This window comes from Fomitopsis serialis, assembly GCF_022376445.1.
Source record: "Fomitopsis serialis strain Sig1Antser10 chromosome Unknown B0H18scaffold_3, whole genome shotgun sequence".
Classification (NCBI taxonomy): Eukaryota; Fungi; Basidiomycota; class Agaricomycetes; order Polyporales; family Fomitopsidaceae; genus Fomitopsis; species Fomitopsis serialis.
The window spans coordinates 829,210-848,399 of record NW_025954963.1 but is presented as its reverse complement, the minus strand read 5'-3'; the positions used below and the strand labels follow the sequence as shown (position 1 = coordinate 848,399).

General features: G+C 56.1%; 11 protein-coding genes across 11 annotated transcripts; 8 read left to right on the top strand and 3 right to left on the bottom strand.

Moving 5' to 3' along the window:
- Positions 1 to 1,482: 1,482 nt before the first annotated feature.
- Positions 1,483 to 2,439, top strand: B0H18DRAFT_950695 (uncharacterized protein; the record flags this gene model as incomplete). The annotated part of the gene is made up of 3 exons (XM_048041966.1): positions 1,483 to 1,927; positions 1,983 to 2,061; positions 2,211 to 2,439. The coding sequence occupies 3 exons, from the start codon at positions 1,483 to 1,485 to the stop codon at positions 2,437 to 2,439; spliced, it is 753 nt and encodes a 250-aa protein (XP_047899760.1).
- A 1,738-nt stretch (positions 2,440 to 4,177) lies between these two features.
- B0H18DRAFT_973677 (uncharacterized protein) lies at positions 4,178 to 5,066 on the bottom strand. The gene is made up of 4 exons (XM_048043953.1): positions 4,890 to 5,066; positions 4,807 to 4,838; positions 4,449 to 4,745; positions 4,178 to 4,395 (listed from the first exon to the last, which is right to left on the bottom strand). The coding sequence occupies exons 1-3, from the start codon at positions 5,000 to 5,002 to the stop codon at positions 4,630 to 4,632; spliced, it is 261 nt and encodes an 86-aa protein (XP_047899759.1). The 5' UTR covers positions 5,003 to 5,066; the 3' UTR covers positions 4,178 to 4,395; positions 4,449 to 4,629.
- A 118-nt stretch (positions 5,067 to 5,184) lies between these two features.
- Positions 5,185 to 6,197, top strand: B0H18DRAFT_322021 (AAA domain-containing protein). Its single transcript, XM_048037564.1, has 3 exons — positions 5,185 to 5,668; positions 5,720 to 5,894; positions 5,945 to 6,197. The coding sequence occupies exons 1-3, from the start codon at positions 5,291 to 5,293 to the stop codon at positions 6,001 to 6,003; spliced, it is 612 nt and encodes a 203-aa protein (XP_047899758.1). The 5' UTR covers positions 5,185 to 5,290; the 3' UTR covers positions 6,004 to 6,197.
- B0H18DRAFT_322022 (uncharacterized protein) lies at positions 6,198 to 7,009 on the top strand. The gene is made up of 4 exons (XM_048037565.1): positions 6,198 to 6,520; positions 6,570 to 6,739; positions 6,794 to 6,898; positions 6,957 to 7,009. The coding sequence occupies exons 1-3, from the start codon at positions 6,392 to 6,394 to the stop codon at positions 6,834 to 6,836; spliced, it is 342 nt and encodes a 113-aa protein (XP_047899757.1). The 5' UTR covers positions 6,198 to 6,391; the 3' UTR covers positions 6,837 to 6,898; positions 6,957 to 7,009.
- On the top strand, positions 7,010 to 7,881 carry B0H18DRAFT_322029 (uncharacterized protein). Its single transcript, XM_048037566.1, has 4 exons — positions 7,010 to 7,270; positions 7,320 to 7,409; positions 7,460 to 7,587; positions 7,644 to 7,881. Exons 1-4 carry the CDS (start codon positions 7,125 to 7,127, stop codon positions 7,763 to 7,765), a joined length of 486 nt encoding a protein of 161 aa, XP_047899756.1. The 5' UTR covers positions 7,010 to 7,124; the 3' UTR covers positions 7,766 to 7,881.
- Positions 7,882 to 8,310: 429 nt separating this feature from the next.
- On the top strand, positions 8,311 to 9,200 carry B0H18DRAFT_322046 (uncharacterized protein). Its single transcript, XM_048037567.1, has 3 exons — positions 8,311 to 8,471; positions 8,530 to 8,731; positions 8,785 to 9,200. Exons 1-3 carry the CDS (start codon positions 8,404 to 8,406, stop codon positions 9,010 to 9,012), a joined length of 498 nt encoding a protein of 165 aa, XP_047899755.1. The 5' UTR covers positions 8,311 to 8,403; the 3' UTR covers positions 9,013 to 9,200.
- A 178-nt stretch (positions 9,201 to 9,378) lies between these two features.
- On the top strand, positions 9,379 to 10,598 carry B0H18DRAFT_973673 (uncharacterized protein; the record flags this gene model as incomplete). Its single annotated transcript, XM_048043952.1, has 8 exons — positions 9,379 to 9,394; positions 9,415 to 9,547; positions 9,653 to 9,738; positions 9,787 to 9,854; positions 9,911 to 10,024; positions 10,075 to 10,100; positions 10,158 to 10,265; positions 10,316 to 10,598. Coding segments are annotated over 8 exons (609 nt in total), but the record flags the coding sequence as incomplete, so codon positions are not given.
- B0H18DRAFT_1100981 (uncharacterized protein) lies at positions 10,599 to 12,360 on the bottom strand. Its single transcript, XM_048032508.1, has 10 exons — positions 12,166 to 12,360; positions 12,000 to 12,086; positions 11,844 to 11,946; positions 11,737 to 11,790; positions 11,604 to 11,677; positions 11,489 to 11,547; positions 11,301 to 11,427; positions 11,185 to 11,246; positions 11,088 to 11,125; positions 10,599 to 11,032 (listed from the first exon to the last, which is right to left on the bottom strand). Exons 1-10 carry the CDS (start codon positions 12,318 to 12,320, stop codon positions 10,706 to 10,708), a joined length of 1,086 nt encoding a protein of 361 aa, XP_047899753.1. The 5' UTR covers positions 12,321 to 12,360; the 3' UTR covers positions 10,599 to 10,705.
- Positions 12,361 to 13,596: 1,236 nt separating this feature from the next.
- Positions 13,597 to 15,292, top strand: B0H18DRAFT_321942 (uncharacterized protein). The gene has a single exon (XM_048037563.1). It carries the CDS (start codon positions 13,794 to 13,796, stop codon positions 14,967 to 14,969), a length of 1,176 nt encoding a protein of 391 aa, XP_047899752.1. The 5' UTR covers positions 13,597 to 13,793; the 3' UTR covers positions 14,970 to 15,292.
- A 142-nt stretch (positions 15,293 to 15,434) lies between these two features.
- Positions 15,435 to 16,626, bottom strand: B0H18DRAFT_1082007 (Thi4 family-domain-containing protein; the record flags this gene model as incomplete). The annotated part of the gene is made up of 5 exons (XM_048031471.1): positions 15,435 to 15,577; positions 15,638 to 16,103; positions 16,158 to 16,198; positions 16,248 to 16,393; positions 16,469 to 16,626. 5 exons carry the CDS (start codon positions 16,624 to 16,626, stop codon positions 15,435 to 15,437), a joined length of 954 nt encoding a protein of 317 aa, XP_047899751.1.
- Positions 16,627 to 17,679: 1,053 nt separating this feature from the next.
- Positions 17,680 to 19,160, top strand: B0H18DRAFT_973657 (chorismate mutase). The gene is made up of 5 exons (XM_048043951.1): positions 17,680 to 18,208; positions 18,268 to 18,289; positions 18,342 to 18,637; positions 18,696 to 18,967; positions 19,021 to 19,160. The coding sequence occupies exons 1-5, from the start codon at positions 17,977 to 17,979 to the stop codon at positions 19,096 to 19,098; spliced, it is 900 nt and encodes a 299-aa protein (XP_047899750.1). The 5' UTR covers positions 17,680 to 17,976; the 3' UTR covers positions 19,099 to 19,160.
- The last annotated feature ends 30 nt before the right edge of the window (positions 19,161 to 19,190 follow it).

The following is a 19,190-nucleotide window of genomic DNA, read 5'->3' as shown; positions in this document are numbered from 1 at the left end:
TCAAAGGATCTGAAGAGCGTCAGCCAGGATTCTGCTTGTCGTACAATGGGAAGCCGGGATCCATTCATAGCGTACCGCGCAGAGACTTGTTATAAAACGTTGAATGCAGACCTCGAGGACGAGGACCCAGGAGGAGATGGTGCGGGGGCACTCGGAGCTGGCAGGTGACTGGCGTTTCTGATCACATGCTCATCCTCACGTCGCGTCGCGTCGCGATGGTCGCGCCCACCGGGTCCTAATTACCGTTAGAAAGTTGTGCTCTCCTCTGCTCACGCGCCACCACCGTCTCGCATGGCAATGGTGTTGAGAAACAGCGCTGGAACTGGTCAACGTTTGATATGTAACATCATCATCCGGAGGCACCGTCGATGCCCGCCGTTTGACTCGGAAACGTTGCCCAACCTCCCAATGCTGTTAGTATCATCGTTCTATGTGGAAGTGATGGCACAACGCGGAGGTTATCAATGAAGGCGTTGAACTGTTCCATTGTGCACTGTATTTCGACGAGCATATGCATTCTCCTTACCATGGAATGCATTGTGCATGAATTCTCCCCATCACTATCCCTATTTGTCTGTTAGGCAGACATGACCAGATTCGATGCATTCTGCGACCGAAAACGGGCTCCAGCGCGCACGTACAAATAGCCTGTAACTTCGTGAGTTCAGCACTCCAACGCGACTATCCTGTCACTCTCCGTCTCCGTTTCTTGCGCTCTCAGCACTGAGAGACATCCCTCATCAAGCCCCTAACGCCGTCCAATTCTGTCAAACATTCGAAGCAATGATCAGGACCGACGGAAAACATGTTTTGATACGGAGGACGAACTCAAGGTGCATAATTCTGCGTCTGATCGTTTTTGCTAGCGTTGATACTGATTCAGTCGCAACAGGCCTGTGTATGTTAGCGAGACAGCGCGCCGCTGCGCACTAGCCACTACCAGCTCTGATGCTCAATGTCGAGTGGCGTCCCGCAGACGCCGTCCGAAGCGAACATCTCAGACAAACCAGCGACCTGGCAGCCGTCTTGAGATACAACAATATCGTAAGCCTTAGTCCGAACAGATCGCCGACACAGCATGACTTACTTCCCATCGAAGGTCCCTCACATCTAGCGCAAGTCCCGTTCCCGTCACAGCACTTCAAGTTCAAGGGCCACCCGCTGTGCTACGACCCATGAACTGATGGCCGGAGAGTAGCAGGAAAGCGACCGCGGCGATGGTCACTCGTCGCACGAATACGCCCCAGAGTCGCATTCACCACGCGGCCTACGACCGTTGAGGGCAGTGGCCGAGTGGCGGGGGCCCTTTGTGCGCGGTCCCGTGACGCGACGCGAGCACAAAGCAAGGTGGCTTCAACCGCTGTGGCCACAACCCAACCCGACTCTTCTCATTCCCCGACGTGCCCCTACATATCCTACCCAAGTAGACCCCTATCCATCATCACGATGCCATCACGAACCATTGCGGGCCGTAGCTATATCATGTCGACTGCCGCTTTGCTCCTCCAAGCTGAGGAAGAGGCGGCCTCAGCCAGGACCTTGTCCTCTCGCTCGGGGATTATCGAAGCACAAACCGACAAGGTCGACGGACCACAGCGCGAAGAGAATTATCGCAACGTCCCTGTGCGACACAGGAGATACCTCCATCAGCGGCCCGCGGCCAGCATTGTTCCTGGAGGGATGCGCGATGTCGCCACCACCGCTCCGGCGGCCACAGCAGGACCCTCTTCTCAATCTGACGACCAGGGATCACACCCATCGCGACGGAACGTCAAAGGAGGTTCGCGTCGGGACAAGACGAGCGAAGACAGACCATCGCGGCAAACGAGCTCGCAAAGCTCGGGTGAAGGGGCACCGCGACGGAGTGAAAGGCTCCGAGCAAAGGCAGAGTCGCCTGCTGACAAGCCAGAAAAGGCATCCGGCGCAAGTGAGTGAAGCGACTTCAGCTATTGCTTGTGCACATGCTGACAATATGATTTCAGACAAAAACCGGGAAAAGACTTCCAGTGGCGAGCCAAGCACGGCTCAGCCAATCGATGCGAAAGCGAAGATTCCAGCCAGGTAAGTCGTGATGCATGTCGTTCTGTCTGCGAGTCTGCACTGGCAATATGCGAGTGGTATCGATGGGCCACCTGTAGATGGCTTTCATGAGACGCGCATTCCAGTGTTCGAACCGCAGAACAGCTCCGTTAACATGTATCACCGTCTAGGAACAATGCGAAGCCCACGAATGCCGCCGTGATAGGTCAAAAACGGGGACGAGACGCGCCCAATGGCGTGAGCGACCTGGCCAAAACGGAGAATTCATCCAGGAAGAAGGCTCGTGTAACGAAGACAACCGGAGTTGACCCAATAAGTGGAGGACTCACCATCGCTGGTCCATCCACAAAGGCGACAAAGGAGAACACTTCGCGCAGAAGGAAGAAGTCGGCCGCCTGAACAGGACAATGAAAGTCCGTTCCCAAACGAATGTCGTTATCAAATTGCGAGTCGACCGTCGGGCACCACGACGGATAACGTAGCCTTTGGCGATTGGTCAAGCCGCGCCGACGAACAACACGTCCGGCATGCAGAGACAACTTCACCTCTGCAGGACCGCACGTGAGGAGGTTCCTTGGTTGATGGAATATCAGAAGTGGAGAAGCAGACCGATGATTGTGCAGCAAGAGACAATCGAGAGCTATAAAGGCGATGCCCCGGTGCTCATTCAGTCTAATAACGATGACACGGCAAAGTTCGACGCACCTGTCCAGTAGAAAGCGCAATGGCGGTGAGTGCTGTACACTATGTCAGCGACCTCGAAGTCAGAGTCTTATGGGTGCTTCAGGACCTACTACCGTCGGCTGCTCGTCGACCTGCGAAGAAACACTGAGGCAGCTGCAGCGTCTCGTTCTCAGATAGGAGCTTGTCCAGTCTCTACGTCTCCTCAGTAGACGTCGCGCACTCTGTCCAGCAGAGCTTCGACGACTGTGAGCAAAAAGTCGAGAATGTCACTCAGTTGTACGCACCTCGCAGACTATTCCGTGCTGCCGCAATCACTGTACATATCTAGTCATCCTGGCAGATTTGTGTATATGCTCTCCCTGACTTGTTCTACGAGCTTTTCCTTCTTGGTTGTATCCTGATTTATGTCTCGAGGGGTTTGAGGAGCCCCAACCAGAACTCGGCTAGTCCCACGATGGGAATTCGAGAATCGAAGTCCATTCATGACCGCAATTGTCGCAGAGCTCCTCGAGGACAGTCATGATAATGTTCGGATGCGATGACGGTAGCGAGTCTAACTATAAAATACTCGCGACGTGCCTCAGGACATCCTGTTGGATGCCACCTTGAGCAACAGGGCCTTGGCTATTGGCCCAACGTTGTCAGCCTCATTTTGCACCATAGAATGGCTGAACCTCCGGCGACTGTTCACGAGAGGCGGACGCCTACGTGAGCAACAGAAATGTGGGGGCATCAGACGCGGATGATCGCGCAGAAGGTGACAATGTGGATGCCTGAAACAGTAGGGGAGCTCAGACTGAACGGGCAAGGGTACGGGTACGGGCAAGGGCACGTCACGGGACGGTCCGGCCGCACGGCGACTGTAGGGTTAGCAGTAGGGGCTGCCACGTAACGTTAGGATTTGTGCCTGTTTGTGCAGCGGTAATTGAACAATACTTTGGTCCCGACAAGGTATATAGAGCACGTACATCCGTTTAGGTAGCATGATAGGAGGCAGCTGGATCGTCATCGCAACATCCTCTAATACTTCGAAAACATATACCTAAGTAGGAGAGTACGTGTTTCTGCTTTCGGAAATGTTATGTTACCCGATTAGTATATTCCGCTTTCGGCAGGCGCTGGCACTTTCCCGCACTCGAGTTCAGCTGTAGTAGGCTATATTAGGTGCATCGTGCGTACATTACTTACGAGCCATGTTGATTGTCATCAAAATGATTGTTCTCTTTGTTAGCCTGTGACTGGGAACCATACTGATTGTACTATCGAAATACTGTCTGTAACAAAGAGCAGTGGCGTAGAAGCTCGAAGAACTAGGCTAGGGTTAACGGTGGCAGCATCTACGCTAATTGTGGCTAACCCTACAGTCGCCGTGCGGCCGGACCGTCCCGTGACGTGCCCTTGCCCGTACCCGTACCCTTGCCCGTTCAGTCTGAGCTCCCCTAGTTAAGTCGTTACCTCAATACCAACTGAGCCTGCCGAGGGCGCCAATACGCACCTTCCCGGTATAAGTGCAATCGTCGAATCGACGTCTCAATGCGTCCTACCACTCAAACACTCGCAGCGCAGCTAGCCAGAATACCTGCATGTATTCAGCATGTGCATAGTGGAGACGTCGAGGAAAGCCAACCTGGATGCACCCCGTCGGTGGTATGGGTAACTGGGGTGTAGTAGGTAAGCAAAACAATGGGTAGGCCTTCACAACTGAAACTAGCGGATTGCGTCAGTGATTCTAGGTTGTGGGATTGACTGTAACTTGGGTCAGATATCACATCAACGTTATTTCTATACATCCAGGCTGGTGCGAATGTTCACAAACGACTGGACGACTTCTCAGCGTTCAATCCGGGACAAGTCCTGCATGTGAGAACAACAATCGTCCGTCTGATATACGTTTCATGTAAGACTTCAGCGGCGCTTTGCCATCTGCATTGTCAGATTGTCGATGTACATCTGCAACGTCTCGTTCTCGGACAAGAGCTTGTCCACGTCTCCCTGGACGCTGCGTACCCTGTCTAGCAGAGCTACGGCGGCGTGACTGTGAGCAAAGACAAAGCCCCCAAAAGACTTTGCGTAGGAACACACCTCGTAGATTCTCCTGCGCTGCAGTGATCTCTCTGTCCGAGCCCGATTACTGCTTGCTCCCGAGCGTGTGTCTTTGAACTCACTTTACGAGCCTTTCCTTCTTGATTGCATCCTGAATGATGTCTCCGGTGCTCGCCGGGTCTGACGAGCCCCAGCCAGGGCTAGGTTCGTCGTACGATGGGAATCCGAGATCCATGGAAAGCGCACAACGCCCAGGCTATCGCAAAGGTAACAGAGGAGTCGGGGAAACGGTAAGTACGAGGGCGCGACCACCGTGGCTAACGCCGCAACGGGTGACTGTAGCTCTTGATCACATGCTCGAATACGCGTCGCGTCGCGTTACCGTCGCGTCTGTGCGCTCTTGAGTCTCCATTCATCCTCGACCACCATCTCGCGTGGTTTGCATCAAGTCGTTCACTTGGCTGTGGCCGGCTGCTTGTCATCTACAACTCGTCTAAGGATCCTTGCTTACCGGCGCGTTGGTATGGCGAGTCTCGACAAGCTAGCCATCCGTGGCATCCGGTCCTTCGACGACAAGCAAATCTCGGTTATTGAGTTCTTCACGCCTGTCACTGTTATCGTAGGCCACAACGGTAGCGGTAAGACCACCATAATTGAGTGTCTCAAGTATGCGACCACTGGCGACCAGCCCCCCAATACGCGCGGTGGTGCGTTCGTTCACGACCCGAAGATGGCGAATGAGAAGGAGGTGAAGGCGCAGGTCAAGCTGAGGTTCTGGTCTGCAAATAGGACTAGGATGCTTGCCGTGCGAAATCTATCTGTGACCATGAAGAAGACTGGTGCTCTGACGATGAAGACATTGGAGAGCATCTTGGCCGTGGCGGATGAGAAGAAGGGGAGCGTGAGTGGCTTGCGGTTCTTCTGCGTGATTACATCCTCATGCTCGGCGTAGAGAGGAGCTATTTCAACCAAGTGTGCGGAGATGGATGCAGAGATCCCCAACTTGCTTGGTGTGTCGAAAGCAGTGCTCGAGAATGTCATCTTCTGCCACCAAGAAGACTCCTACTGGCCCCTTGCCGAACCTTCCGTTTTGAAGAAAAAGTTTGATGATATCTTCGAGGCACTAAGTACGTATACTACGCGTGATATCACGACGCGCAATTCTAAGGGCATCCAGGTACACAAAAGCCCTCGACAACATCAAAGCGCTGCGGAAGGATCGTGTGGCCGATCTGAAGGCGGAGAAGGAGCGATGGAGTCGCTGCAGAAAGAAAAGACCCACGCGGATAAGCTGAAGACGCGTATTTCCGACATGTCGAGCACTATCTCGTCCAAGCAACTAGAGTACGAAGAGACGAAGAACCGGTACAACGACCTCGTCAAGGCGAACGCACGCTTCTACGAGTCTGCGACGAAGTTCCGCGAGACATACATGAAGGTTGATACGCTGAATGAGAAGAAGTCACGCTACGAAGCAGAGCTAGCTGATGTTCGAGAGAACGTGCGCGAGTTGGACGGTGAGCATGTACGAACTACGCTCCCTACTGTCGTAGTCTAGACACAAGTGCTTCTAGGTACCGATCAGGAGCTAGCGGACCGCTTGAAGAACTTCGATAATCATGTCATGACGCAGAAGCAGAAGCAGCGAACCGAGACGGATAAGGCTCAAGATATCCAAGAGGAGCTTCAGTCTGTCAGGAAAGAGCACGTTAAAGAGATTGGGCAGCAGGGTGAACTCGTTGCAGAAGAGAAGGTGCGACCTCGTACCTTCGTCCAGTTGTATGGGTGCCAACTTTGGACAGGCACAAGAACTACTCATCGCCGAACGCGAGGAGCTCATACAAGAGATCAGCGCAAGACATCAGATCAAGGGCTATGATCATACGCCGCTCGACAAGCGCGAAGTGGCGACTTTATTGAGAAGCTCAAGGACTTGCGTAGGCGGCAGAACTTGGAGACCGACAAGTTGCAGGTATGTTACTACTCTGCACATTCATGCATACCACGGAGTTGATCGGCCGTGCAGGAAGAGAGCCAAACACGCAGCGACGAGTATAATCTACAGTTAAGGGGCTTGCATAATACCGTCGAAGGCCATAAGCAACAGAAAGCCGGCTTGAAGGACCGGATTGTGAGTCAACTGATGCTCATGCTCATTGAACACTTCACCGCTAACACGCTCTGCACAGACGGCCACGCAGTCTAGACTAACTCAAGCCGAACTAGAAGTTGACCGCGCCGGGGCACTAGCCGTGCAACTTCGTTCACTTCAGACCGACATCGAGGAGAAGGAGCGCCGCATCGAGAACTTGAAGGAGGAGATCAAGGCTGGCAACTTTGACCAACGGCTGTCTGAGATGAACACGAAGTCGCGGAACATGGAGTCCCACCGTGACGAGCTTACAGCGGAAATCAGGACATTGAGCCTCCAAGCGGACGCGCGCGCAAGGCTCGACTTGAAACGCACGGAGATGAAGAGCAAGACTACTGAAGTGAAAAACACGTAGGATGACTGTCCGTCCTATTAGGCCCGGAGCTGATCAATTTAACAGAGTCCAGATGAGCAATCCGAAGTTTCGCAAACTTGTTGATCGAGACGCGCAACCTGACACAATGGAAAGAGATCTTGAACGTGTCGCTATGTGCGTCCCAGTACAATGGTATTCATCGATGTGCTTACAATCGTTAACAGTGAGAAAGAGCGGGAGCATGCCGACCTCGAGGCGGACTCCAATATTGCTACCAAGAACTTGCAAGTCGCAGAGGCTACCCTGTCTAGTCTCAAGTCTCAGCTCAAGACCAAGCAAGACGAAGCCAAAGGTAACTTGGACACCGCAGTCACTCGCTTTGCGCGTCTCATTGGTGACTTTTGTTAGCAATGGACAGGAAAATATCAGCAGGCTTGACGTTCAAGATCGACCAGGAGGATTTCGCATATGACAACGTCGAAGGTGGTCTATCGGATTGTACCGAAGAGCTTTCGTTGGCCCAGGAGTGAGACGCCATTGACTCTAACAGCAGTGATCGTTGGCTCACGGACACGTTCACTAGAGAGCTCGGCAAAGCAAGTGGAGCCGACCGGATGTACCGATCATTGCTCAATGATGGTAAAACCAAGAAGTGTTGCCCTTTATGTGCCAGGAACATGGACAGCAAAGTCATGGCGACCTTCGAGAAAGCGGTAAGGTCTCCGATCAAGAGATGATATCAATCTAACAACATCCTAGCTTCAAGACCTCATCAAGAAGACTACGCCTGAGTCTGTGAAGGAGTTGAGCGAGGCTTTAGAGACATGGCAGAGAGCTTTACAACGAATACAGGAGCTAGCTGCTCTGAATAACGCGCGTAAGAAGCTGGTAGATGAAGAGATCCCTTCTCTGCAGGCTGTCATCAAGAAGCATGAAGATGATTACCCTCGTCTTACAGAGAAAGCTGAGAAGGTAAGATCCGTCACAATGCTCGTAGAGACTGATTATGTATGTTCTTTATCATGTACAGGCGCAGAAAGAGGTAGACACGCTTTCAAGAGAGCTCAAGGATATAGCTGCACTCCGGCAACAAGCCAGTCTCGTCTCGCAACTGCAGAAGGACATAGAGCGATTGAAGCGCGAGACTTCCACCATTGAATCCGAGTTGATGACCACTGGATCCACAAAGACTGCGGATGATCTCCAGGAAGAGCTTGATAGCCTATCCGCCAACATGTAGGTCACTCATCTTGCTTGCCCTGCGGATATTCGTACCTAGCTAAACGCACCTCAGGCGGACCAATGACCGAGACAAACAGACTCTCATGACAGATCGCGAGCGCCTGAACAACACTCTTCGCCTCTACGACTCAGAGCTCAGTCGCTTGAAGGTCCGTGAGAGCGAGGTAAAGAGTCAGGTGCGCGAAAAGGCAACGCTCGAGGGCCGTATCAAGGAGTGGAAAGAAGACATCTCCAACTTCAGCACTCAGCTCAAGGTAAACCTATACCTCTGAGCGTGATGCCAATGCTTCATGTGTTCTCTTCCTAGGAATTGGATGCCAAGATATCCGATGCGCAAGCACCCATCGAGCAGCTTGAGCGGGAATGGCAACAAACGCAACGCGAGCTCAGCACCAAAATTGCTGAAGCACAGCGAACGTCTCAAGAGATCAATATGTCAGCTGACAAGCTTGACAACAGGACGAAGTCGATAGACCGGTACGTCTGTTCCAGCATCTTGACTTCAGCAACTGACTGGCTGTGTGAAGATATGTGAAGGAAAGGCGTGGTCGTCGGCTTAAGGAGTGCAACGAACGGGTCGAGCAGCTTGAAGAGCAGATCAAGGAGCTGGGCATGGAATTAGAGAAAGTGCAGAACAACATCCGACTGATCGACAAGGAGATCAGCGAGAGCGCTGCGTCTATGTCAAATCTTCGCGAGAACCTTCGCGTTCGCCGTCTTCGCCACGACATTGCTACGACTCAGGCAGAGATCGATTCCATTGACCTGGAGGAAGCTGCAAAGGCCAAGCGTATTTTCGAGGAGAAGTACAACATCGAGAAGCAGAAGGAGACACAGCTTCAAAGCACGGTACGGCTCGGGGCGCGTCATGTGCTTTCGTCAATACTGACGGACCGTACAGTATGCGCATATAGGTGGTGAGATCAGCTCGTTACAGCGCAGCTGGAGACCCTGCAGAGCGATATGAAGGACTTCGAGAACATCAGCAAGAAGTATCGAGATCAGCTCATCAGGGTCAAGGTAGGGAGCGTGGTTATAGCACATGCAACAGCTTACACAAGGACACAGATGTCGGACATGGCGAACAACGACTTGGAGAAGTATGCTAAGGCCCTGGAGAGGTGAGTTGCACATCGCACTGCCGGGTCTTGGATGTTGACAACGACTGCCAACAGTGCCATTATGAAGTACCACACGTTGAAGATGGAGGAAGTCAATGACACCATGCGCCACTTGTGGAACAAAACCTACCAAGGCACAGGTTCGTTCGGGCTAGAGTGTATTGAGCGTATTACGACTTTCTCCGTAGACATCGACGGCATCAAGATACGTTCAGACATTGAAGGTGGTATATCGAAGCGGTCCTATAACTATCGTGTAAGCCCCACCATGCGATACGGGTGCTCCTCCATGCTGACCTGTTCGTCGTGCAGGTGGTCATGACCAAGGACAACGTCGAGATGGACATGAGAGGTCGATGCTCGGCCGGCCAGAAGATGCTCGCCTCCATCATCATTCGTCTTGCTCTAGCAGATCCTTTGGGCAGAGTTGCGGCATCCTCGCTCTCGATGAACCGACGAACGCGCTCGACACGGAGAACATCGACGCCCTTGCGCCAGCTTGGTAGAGTAGGTCGTTCGTACTTCCTAGTATGTCGGCCGTTGAGCATATTTACTGCAGCATCATCAACGAGCGCAAGAGCAACTCGAACTTCCAGCTGATCATCATCACACACGACGAGAACTTCCTGCGGAAGCTCGGCCAGAGCGACGTCATGGAGCACTACTGGTAGGTCTAGGCGACAGTACACTTTGTTCATTGACTAACGAGCATCCCAGGCGTGTCGCCCGCGACTCTCGACAAAAGTCTGTCATCGAACGTCATAGATTCGGCTGAGTTGTATGACTGGACGTTGCTGCTACGATGCCTTCTACTGTTGTCCTCATTGCTATCTCGTTGCGCGGTGCATTGCTTCCCATCTACGGGCCCGTTACCTGCTCCTGTCGATTATTGTATCATACCATCACTGACTTCGGCTCCGCACATCATGTCATGCCTCTGCAATAGAACACGAAATACAGTATACGACGAAGGTGATAATATGAGGTGATAATATGTGCTCGCAGAGCGAGAAGTCCCAGATACACACCACATATGAAAACAAACACACCAAAGCAAAACAAAAAAAAAGTCGACAACGAGCATCTCAAACGAACATCAACCAACCCTCACACCGCCCCCTTCTCCTTCCTGAAGCTCCCCCCATCGCCCGACCCCCCAGACGCGCGGCGCAGCTCCGAGCCCGGTATGAACGCGTCCTGCGGGCGGGGGATGATCTCGACCTTGACGCCCTCCCCGCGGACGCGCTCGGCGTAGTACGTGTGCAGCGCCTCCAGGCGCGCCTGCTCGCTCACGTCGCTGTCCGTGCGCTTCGTGAGCAGGTCGAGGTCGAAGGACGGGTGGGGCGTGTGCGGGGCGGGCGGGCTGCCTGGGCGTGCGCGCCGGGGGAGCGGCGCGGAGAAGGGGCGGAGGGTCCGCCAGGCGTGCAGGACGTCCTGGGGCGCGTTAGTCTCGATTCGTTCTCTCGGGTGGAATGGCGTGGGGACGTACGGATTGGCTGGCGAAGAGGAGGAAGATTGCCATGCCGACTGGAAAGGGATGAGACTTGATGCGGGTTATCGCTTTAATGGAGAGTATGCGTACGTACCTGAGGCGGTGAAGATGTCGGGAAATGCGGTGCCCGGGTCTCCTAGTGCGCCGAGGTTTGCCCTGCGCGTGGTCGTAAGCATCACGCACTGAGAGCGAGTGGAATGGGGGGCGCACAAGGCAGCAGTCAGCATGTACAGCGTTAGGAGCCCGACGCGGATCCGGAAAGCGGTGTCAGCTTTGGCGGAGTGCTGTCGGGGTGGCCGGGTCTCCCGAGTCCTAAGTTGCTGCATGGCGAGGTGCACTGAGGTTGCGTTCCGTCAATAGGGTTGCACCTGGGTGGGTATTGCGCGGTACGTGCTCACCGAAGAACCCCACAGCGATGATACATACAGCTGCAGAGAATGCGTTGATTGCGATGGCACTATGCGTGATCGTGAGTACAGTATAGTACCTCTCTAGGCTCGGTTCTGTACTCACAACGTCTTGAGATTGATCGCACAGTAGAAAAACCTCGTCGTTCTATCTACCTGGTCGGGATACTCCACTCCCAGCTGACAGTGTCCATCAGCCCCGCAGTAACTCGTCTGCAACGCCGAACGCCCGGACCCACCTTCGCCGCGATCGCACAGAACACTCCCAAGGTAATATACGGCGACCCAAGCAGCTTTACGTGCAAGAATCAGCGAAGGTTCCGAGCGGCGCCCGCGCTGCACATACCGTCACTCTCATTGGCCGGGACGCCTTCTCCCGGAGCTGGGACTTGCCAGGAGTGCACGAGCGCCATGTCCGGTAGGCGAGGGTTAGAGTCGCGACGGACGTCCTGGCTGAATGCATCAGACACCGCTGACTGCATGGGTATACAGCGGAGCTTACATAGGGAAGACGCCGCTCATGAGCGCGGCCTGAGCCGTGCATAGGCCCTTGGAAGGTTCAGGGCCAGTCGCTTCTCCTGTATACAGTCTATACAATCCAATAAGTTTGTATTCGCGCGGGCACCCATCAATTCCATCAGTGTCTATCGGGTTCATGCGAGACTCACAGGAGCGACGAGATGACGCCGGAGAGGATCCACGTGCAGCAGAGGTTGATCAGGGTCGAGTGCCGGACCACCGAGCGCGAGAGCACGAACGTCGCGACGAGAATCGGGAGGAGGACGTGGTCCGCGGCGAGCTGGAAGAAGAGCCAGACGGCCATGTCGGCGGAGGCGCTCCCCCGAGCTCGTCCTCCGTGACACCTGCACCGTGCCCATGCGTCAGCGAAGCGCGGACGACGAAGACACGCACGGACGTACGTCTGTAATAGACTGATTCAGTCAGGACGGGCATCACGGCGGGATGGCTGGGCTTGGGAAAGGTCGTTATGGTTCTCCCCGGTGCGCTGGGGCGGGAGAGCGGAAGAGAGTAGGACGCGGCAGGTGCGTGTCGCGCGGCCTTACCTCAGGAAGGTGCTGCGCGAGCGGAGAAGATTCTGGCGGGTGGGGGGCCCGGGCACGAGGATACAATGAGAGGGGACACTGCCATGAGGGTTGGCGTGGCTTAAGGCGGAAGGTGAATGGGGGACTGAGGTATCAGCAGCGGTGGACGGAGGAGAGGTGACGAGCACAGCGAGTTGTGCACTTAGTGACTTACAGTAAGTGAGCCTTCACAGAGAATATGATGGTGAGGATCATCACAGACGGAGAACAGAATGTTGCCGCATTTGCAGTAACTTGAGGTGATGTGCTGCCCTTCTGGCCACGAGGAGCCCACCCTTCACTGCAACACGTTGCAGGCGGCATCCTGCCCATACACTCGGAATGCTGCATACACTGTAGCGAAGAACATGACTCGCGCATGGCCGGTGCTCAGAGAGACTATGATCGTCCATGAATGATTTCACGGCTCGAAGCTCATCGTGAGATGCACTACGTATGCATGGATCTATGAAGGCACAATGAGCCGGCAAAGTGAGAATCCTGTTCGGGACGCCTACCGTCAAACCATCCAGAGAGTTTCTGCGCAAGACGCAAACGCAGATCTTCATGCACACTGCTCCAGTGGCATGGCATGATGAGGACCTGCATAGGTTAGTGTGATCACCAGTGCTGATACGATCGCGCTTGCGGATGGAAGCAGTGCGTAGTGTCCACGCTCAATCCGCAACAATCACTTTGTAGTGCCAGAATTGAACGAATCTATGCTGCTCAAACGTGTCCTTGCGACATAGGTGTTCGTTTCACCGCAACTGCCAGGATGAACGTTAACAGTAAAGGGCAGAGTCAAACTAGCGCTGGAGGGAGGTGGGACGTCTTTCCTCTCCCCGCCACTGCAGTTCGCTCTGGCGAATTGGCCGGGGTCAGACCCCTCCCATACCAACTCTACGCTCACCGCTGCCTCAGATAGCAAGCTCCCACCAGCTACGACCTACCGCGGCCGAACGCGCCCATCGAGCGGCCGAAACAGGCGCGAAATCACGACCCATCGACGGAGGCGCGGCTGGGGGCACTCGAAGCAGGTAAGTGCATTCTGGACAACGTCTCGTTCGCGATGGCCGTTGATCCAGCTCCAGTTCACGACTCCAGCGGAACAAATGATAGACGTTGAGACCCTGGGAGCGCAGCCGAGAGCTATAAGGCACGATTCACCGTGCAGACGATCGATAGACATCCGCCTTCCCCGAGCTTGAGCCATGTCCGCCTACTTCACGCGTCCCCGGCAGCCCACCGTCTCCTCGCCAGCCGGGAGCACCGTCCTACGACCGGCCCATCACGACGCGCACGACCAACGCCTTCCCTCGCTGGACATCGACTTTGGCGAGTCAATATACATCTTCCCTAATCCCTCTTCCGTGCCACCGAGCCCCGGGTCTTCGCTCTTCTCCGCACCAAGCGACCTCCCTTCTTCCCTGAGCTCTCCAGCCTCCTACATCGAATCTCGCCGCCGTCCGCGTGGGCGACACCACACCTCCAGCTTCTCCGCGCAGACCAGCACCAGCCGCAGCCGCAGCGAGAGCGCGAGCACGAGCACGTCTTACCTTCGCGTCCACCATCCCCTCTCGCCCACCACCCCTACCGACACGGACGCAGATGCAGATGCAGACGCGTATCTCGACGGCGACATCGAGGTCGAGCTCTGGGAGTGGACAGGCGAGTCCGCGCGCTCCGGCGAGGGCTCCGAGCCCGACTCGTGGGTACTCGAGGAGGAGGTGCAGCGCGCGAGTCGGTGGGGGCTCACGGACGCAGACACGCACGTCCGTGGGCGGCCGTACCCCCTGCGCGCGTCGACGTCCACCGCGCACGCGCGGATCACACTGGACAACGCGCGCCACCGGCTGAGCCTCGCGTCCCTCCGCTCGCGGACGCGCTCGAAGTCGAGCAGCGACTTCAGGCCGGGGAGCGCGCAGGCGCCGCAGCCGCGCATACGCATACCGCTGCTGTCGTTCTTCGCTGCGCTGCTCTCGCTCGACCTGGACGACCCCGCCCTGCGCCTGCTCACACAGCCCGCTCCGCCCGACGGCCAGTCGATCCTCTTCCCCGGGCACCCCACAAGCAGTCTCTCTCCCCCGGAACCCTCCTCGCCTTCCTCTGACAGCTCGGACACGAGGTGCCATAACTCGGATCGCTCGGAACTGACGCCCGACCTTCCCTCCAGCACGCACGGTTTGCAGAGGCTGTTCTCCTCGACGACGGAGCCCGCCAGCGCTGCGTTGCGCTCACTCCGTGCGGGACTGGTCGCGATCCCGATCGATATCGACGTGCCGGGGGTCGCGGGCCTCGCCGGTTTGTTCCGCGCCGTCGGGGAGGCGTATACGCGGGGCGGGCAGGCGTGGAAGGAGATTTGGGCGGGCGATGTCCTGATGTCCTGAATCCCGTTTTGTTGGATGTCTTCTGGGTACTAGCGTTGGCTACGTACGTCACTCTGCTTTCCACGATCTGTTCTTTCTCGCCCTCGGTTTCTCTAGCCTCTCCATATGGACCTTGAACGTGCGTGTCTGGGATGTTGTCTCGCTGTATTGTAGTAGACTTGGGCTCTTGTACGCATACGCACCCCTCATATACCGATGTACGCAACTAAACTAGATCCCACAGTAGTACAAAAATGCCAAAGGGAAGAATGATTGTCACCTTCGAGTCTGTGGGTTCGAGTAAGCAGCGTATGAAACTGCTCCGAAGTATAATGGCTGGCTCAGCATCATTCGGTACTTCCAGGGCATATGCGACACTGTTTCTTTTCATTCATCGGGTTAGTACAACTTGAGTACAACATTCCTTCATACTGCTACACTAATTTTTGGCCCCTCTTGTCACTACTTCACAACCAACGCGATATTTCAGCCGACGATCTTGCCGTCGACGATCTCAGAGGACTCAAGGATACTGATAGCCTCCTTGGCCGCCTTGATGCCGCTCGCCATCATCGCACCGAAAGTCGGGCCCATCCGGTTCGAGCCGTCGTGCTCAGAGAGCTCCATACCTGGTCACCACCATCAACACCGTGACACCCAATGCGCGCGGGCAGACAAGCGGGACTCACCAGTCATGACGAGGCCCGGGGCGACCTCGCGCGTGCCGTTGACGATCGCGGGCTCCGCGCGGTTCATGTCGAGGCCGCGCATGTTCCCAAGCTCCTTGAGGAGGCCCATGCTGACGAGGCGCTTCGCGGAGAACGCGCCCATGGGGCCGTCGTGGCCCGTCGCGGAGACGACGACGGGCGCGGTGATGACGTTGGGGTCCATGCAGCTCTGCGTGTCGTGGTTGAGCGCGACGAGCGTCCAGTTCGTGACGACGCCCGCGACGCGCTGCCGGCCCGCGGCGTCCGCGCGCACGATGAGGTCCTCGACCGCGGTCGCGTTCATCAGCACGACGTTCGGGAACGCGAGCACGCGCGAGAGGACGGTCGAGGTGAAGAGCGCGGCGTGCTTGACGACGACGAAGGCGCCTTCGTCTTCGAAGGGGACGCCGATCTCGGTGAGGAAGCGGTCAGCGGGCTTGCGGACGACCTGTGGGACGTGTTAGATTTGGAGAGCGGCTGGATGCTGTGGTGCTTGGCGTACCATGGGCGTCATGAGCTGTCCGCCGAGCCATGCACCACCACCTTCGCGGGAGCGAGTGAGACGTTGGGACAAGGCGCAGAATAAAGACACGTACCGGAGCAACACCGGCCTCGATGATGGTGATCTTCAGGTCGGGCCTCGTCTTTGCGAGGTGGTACGCACAAGAAAGACCCGCGCTACCTGCACCGACGATGACGACGTCCGAGACGGCACGATCGTACATCTGGGTGAAGTACCTGGCGACATCAATGAGCAAGACGCATATAGCGACGATTTGTATCTGCGCACCGCTTGATCATGGCACGGGAGACCTGCGCCTCCTCATCGGGGCGAAGCGGTAGTTCCCGTTGTAGTCCTCCAGCACATCATACGAGCCGTTCGTCACAGTCCCGTTCGTCTTCGTGGCGAGCTTGTGGAAGAAGACGGCCTCGTCGGTGGGCTGGGGCAGGGTAGCAGCAGGGGGGGCCATGATTGCGGATGCGGGTCGGCCGGGCCCTTGCGTCGAGAGGACTTTATACCGACCAGAGGGACCCCGTCGGGCCCGTCGGAGTGATTGCTCCAAGTCCCTCGCATCCTCGATTCCGTATTGCGTAGAGTGTGAACGCATCCGGAAGCGCCAGCCCGGCCTATCTTGTGCAGTCAGTGGGTCGGAAAGGACGCGGTGGCCGTCACCCGGGCGGTCGTGAGTAACTGTGGGCACGTTCTCGGTCCGGCGTTGTGCCATCAGGCAGATAGTATCAGATAAACGGATCTCTTGCAGATTGTCTGGGAGAAAGAAGCCGGTTGGCCATTGACATCTGCCTCAGAGTTCAGTAGAGGGGTCCCGAGCGAGCTAGTGGCTCCGTCGTGATCAGTGAAGGTGCTGCGCTAATTACCATGAGTGCCTGAGTCCGAGCCTGCCTAGACTGACCTGTGCTGTAAGGTGTGTTCACTCCCAGTAGTGGTCTGTTTCTAGGTTTCAGAGGTACTCACATGTGTGCTCCTGGTGGATTAACCGCTGCTATGTAAAGCGTCCGAACCCCACAGCACGGCAGTAGAAGCCGCCCTTAATTTGAACCGTTGGAATAGAGTAATTGGGCAGATCCAGCAGGTGACACGAGATCGACGAAGCTCGCGGCTGCAGCCAGCAGCGATATTATGGTTGGTCTAGAAGAACAGCTATCATCAATGAGAGCGATGAGACATGGGCAGCTCTCGATTTGACAACTCACTCAGCTTTCTTATCCTCCGGTACCTATTCGATTGGGTGTCTGTATCGCGCCGCAAGGGCGCGTGAGATCAACGAAGTCGGCGGGCACTTAGTACCTGCTCCCCTTGCCTGATGGCCTGCCGCCAAGTCCTACTGTTCTCAGAGTCTGAGGAGATCACTTGAGAGATCTCGAGACAGCAGAATGCATACTCCAATGTGAAGTAGACCATCGGGAACAGTTATGTGCATGAACCAACTGAGTCTACAGCTTGAACACAGTGAGCCCGGGTGACAACTTGGTAGTGAGCGGTGGGGACGCAAGGCGCGCGCTGCTACAGGACACCGTTAGGCCACCGTGGGACGACGTCCAGCGTCCGTGTCGCCGAGCCGCTAAGCGGACCTTTCTATCTAACTCGGACCCCCTCCAGAAGCACGACGATATGGGGCAAAGCGGCCAGGAATGTGCGACCCGCCGGGGCGCTGTGGGGACGAGCGACACAGCACCTGAGAAACGCCCTTGACGGAGTAGAAAACGACTCGCCTGCGTGTCCCAGGCAGCTTGGCCGCCTCATATCGCCCCCTCACCGCCGCCCCAGTGCACCCTGACCGCAGCAGACCGCGACCCGCACGATGGCCACCGCCCAGCAGAACTACATCCTCACCGCGGATCCGCTCTCGCTCGATCGCATCAGGTCGATCCTCAACCGGCTCGAGGACACGATCATCTTCGAGCTCATCGAGCGCGCGCAGTTCGCGCACAACCCCAAGATCTACCGCAGAGGCGAGTTCGCGGAGCTGCAGAGCATCGGGTTCAAGGGCAGCTGGCTGGAGTGGTTCTTGAAAGAGACGGAGTCCTTCCACGGTGTGTCTAGCCGAGCTTCAAGTTGCGCGCAGCCACATATTCTCACCTGGCCTCACCAGCCAAGGCACGGAGATACACGAGGTGAGCACAGTGCTCACCACCAATACTCGCAGGTAGTAACCGCTATCTCTAGCCCCGATGAGTACCCGTTCACCGACCTCGCGGAGCTCCCGCAGCCCGTCCTGAAGGGCGTCGAGCTCCCCAGGATCCTCTACCCGAACAACGTCAACGCCAACAAGTCCATCCTCAGCTTCTACACCCGTTCCATCGTCCCTCGCATCACAGCCCAGGCCACACTCGCCCTCGCCGCGGCGAAGCGCGCCAAGGGCATCTCAGGCGACGACGAGTACGAGGACGACGGCAACTACGGCAGCACCGCCGTCCTCGACGTCGAAGTTCTGGGTGCGATCAGCAAGCGGGTGCACTACGGTCAGTCCCCCGCACTCGTCCCCCCGACCGGCTCCTGACGCTCACACGACCGCGCCAGGCAAGTTCGTGTCCGAGTCAAAGTTCCGCGCAGACCCGGCTGCGTTCATCCCGCATATCGTACACCCCAACCGGGCGGCGCTGGACGCGCTCATCACGAAACCTGAGGTCGAGCGCAAGCTCCTCCAGCGCCTCCGGAAGAAGGCAGAAGTTTACGCGCTCAACTTCTCCCCAGAAGGCGAACCTAGCGGCGACGCAGGGCGGAAGATCGACGTCGACGCGATTGTGGAGCTGTACGAGCATTACATCATTCCCCTCACAAAGGAGGTCGAGGTACGTTCCCCTTGTTGAGAGCCGGTTGTATGACGTTTGACCCGGCGGGCTAGGTCGACTACTTGCTGGTGAGATTGGAGGGCATGTCACAGGAGGAGATCGAGGAACTAGCAGCGAGCAAGAAAGCATAGAACGTGTACGATAGAATGTGTACGATAATGCATGAACCTCTTTCATCCGATTATCTTGGGACACTCAGTTCAAATCCATCATCTGTTCGCCA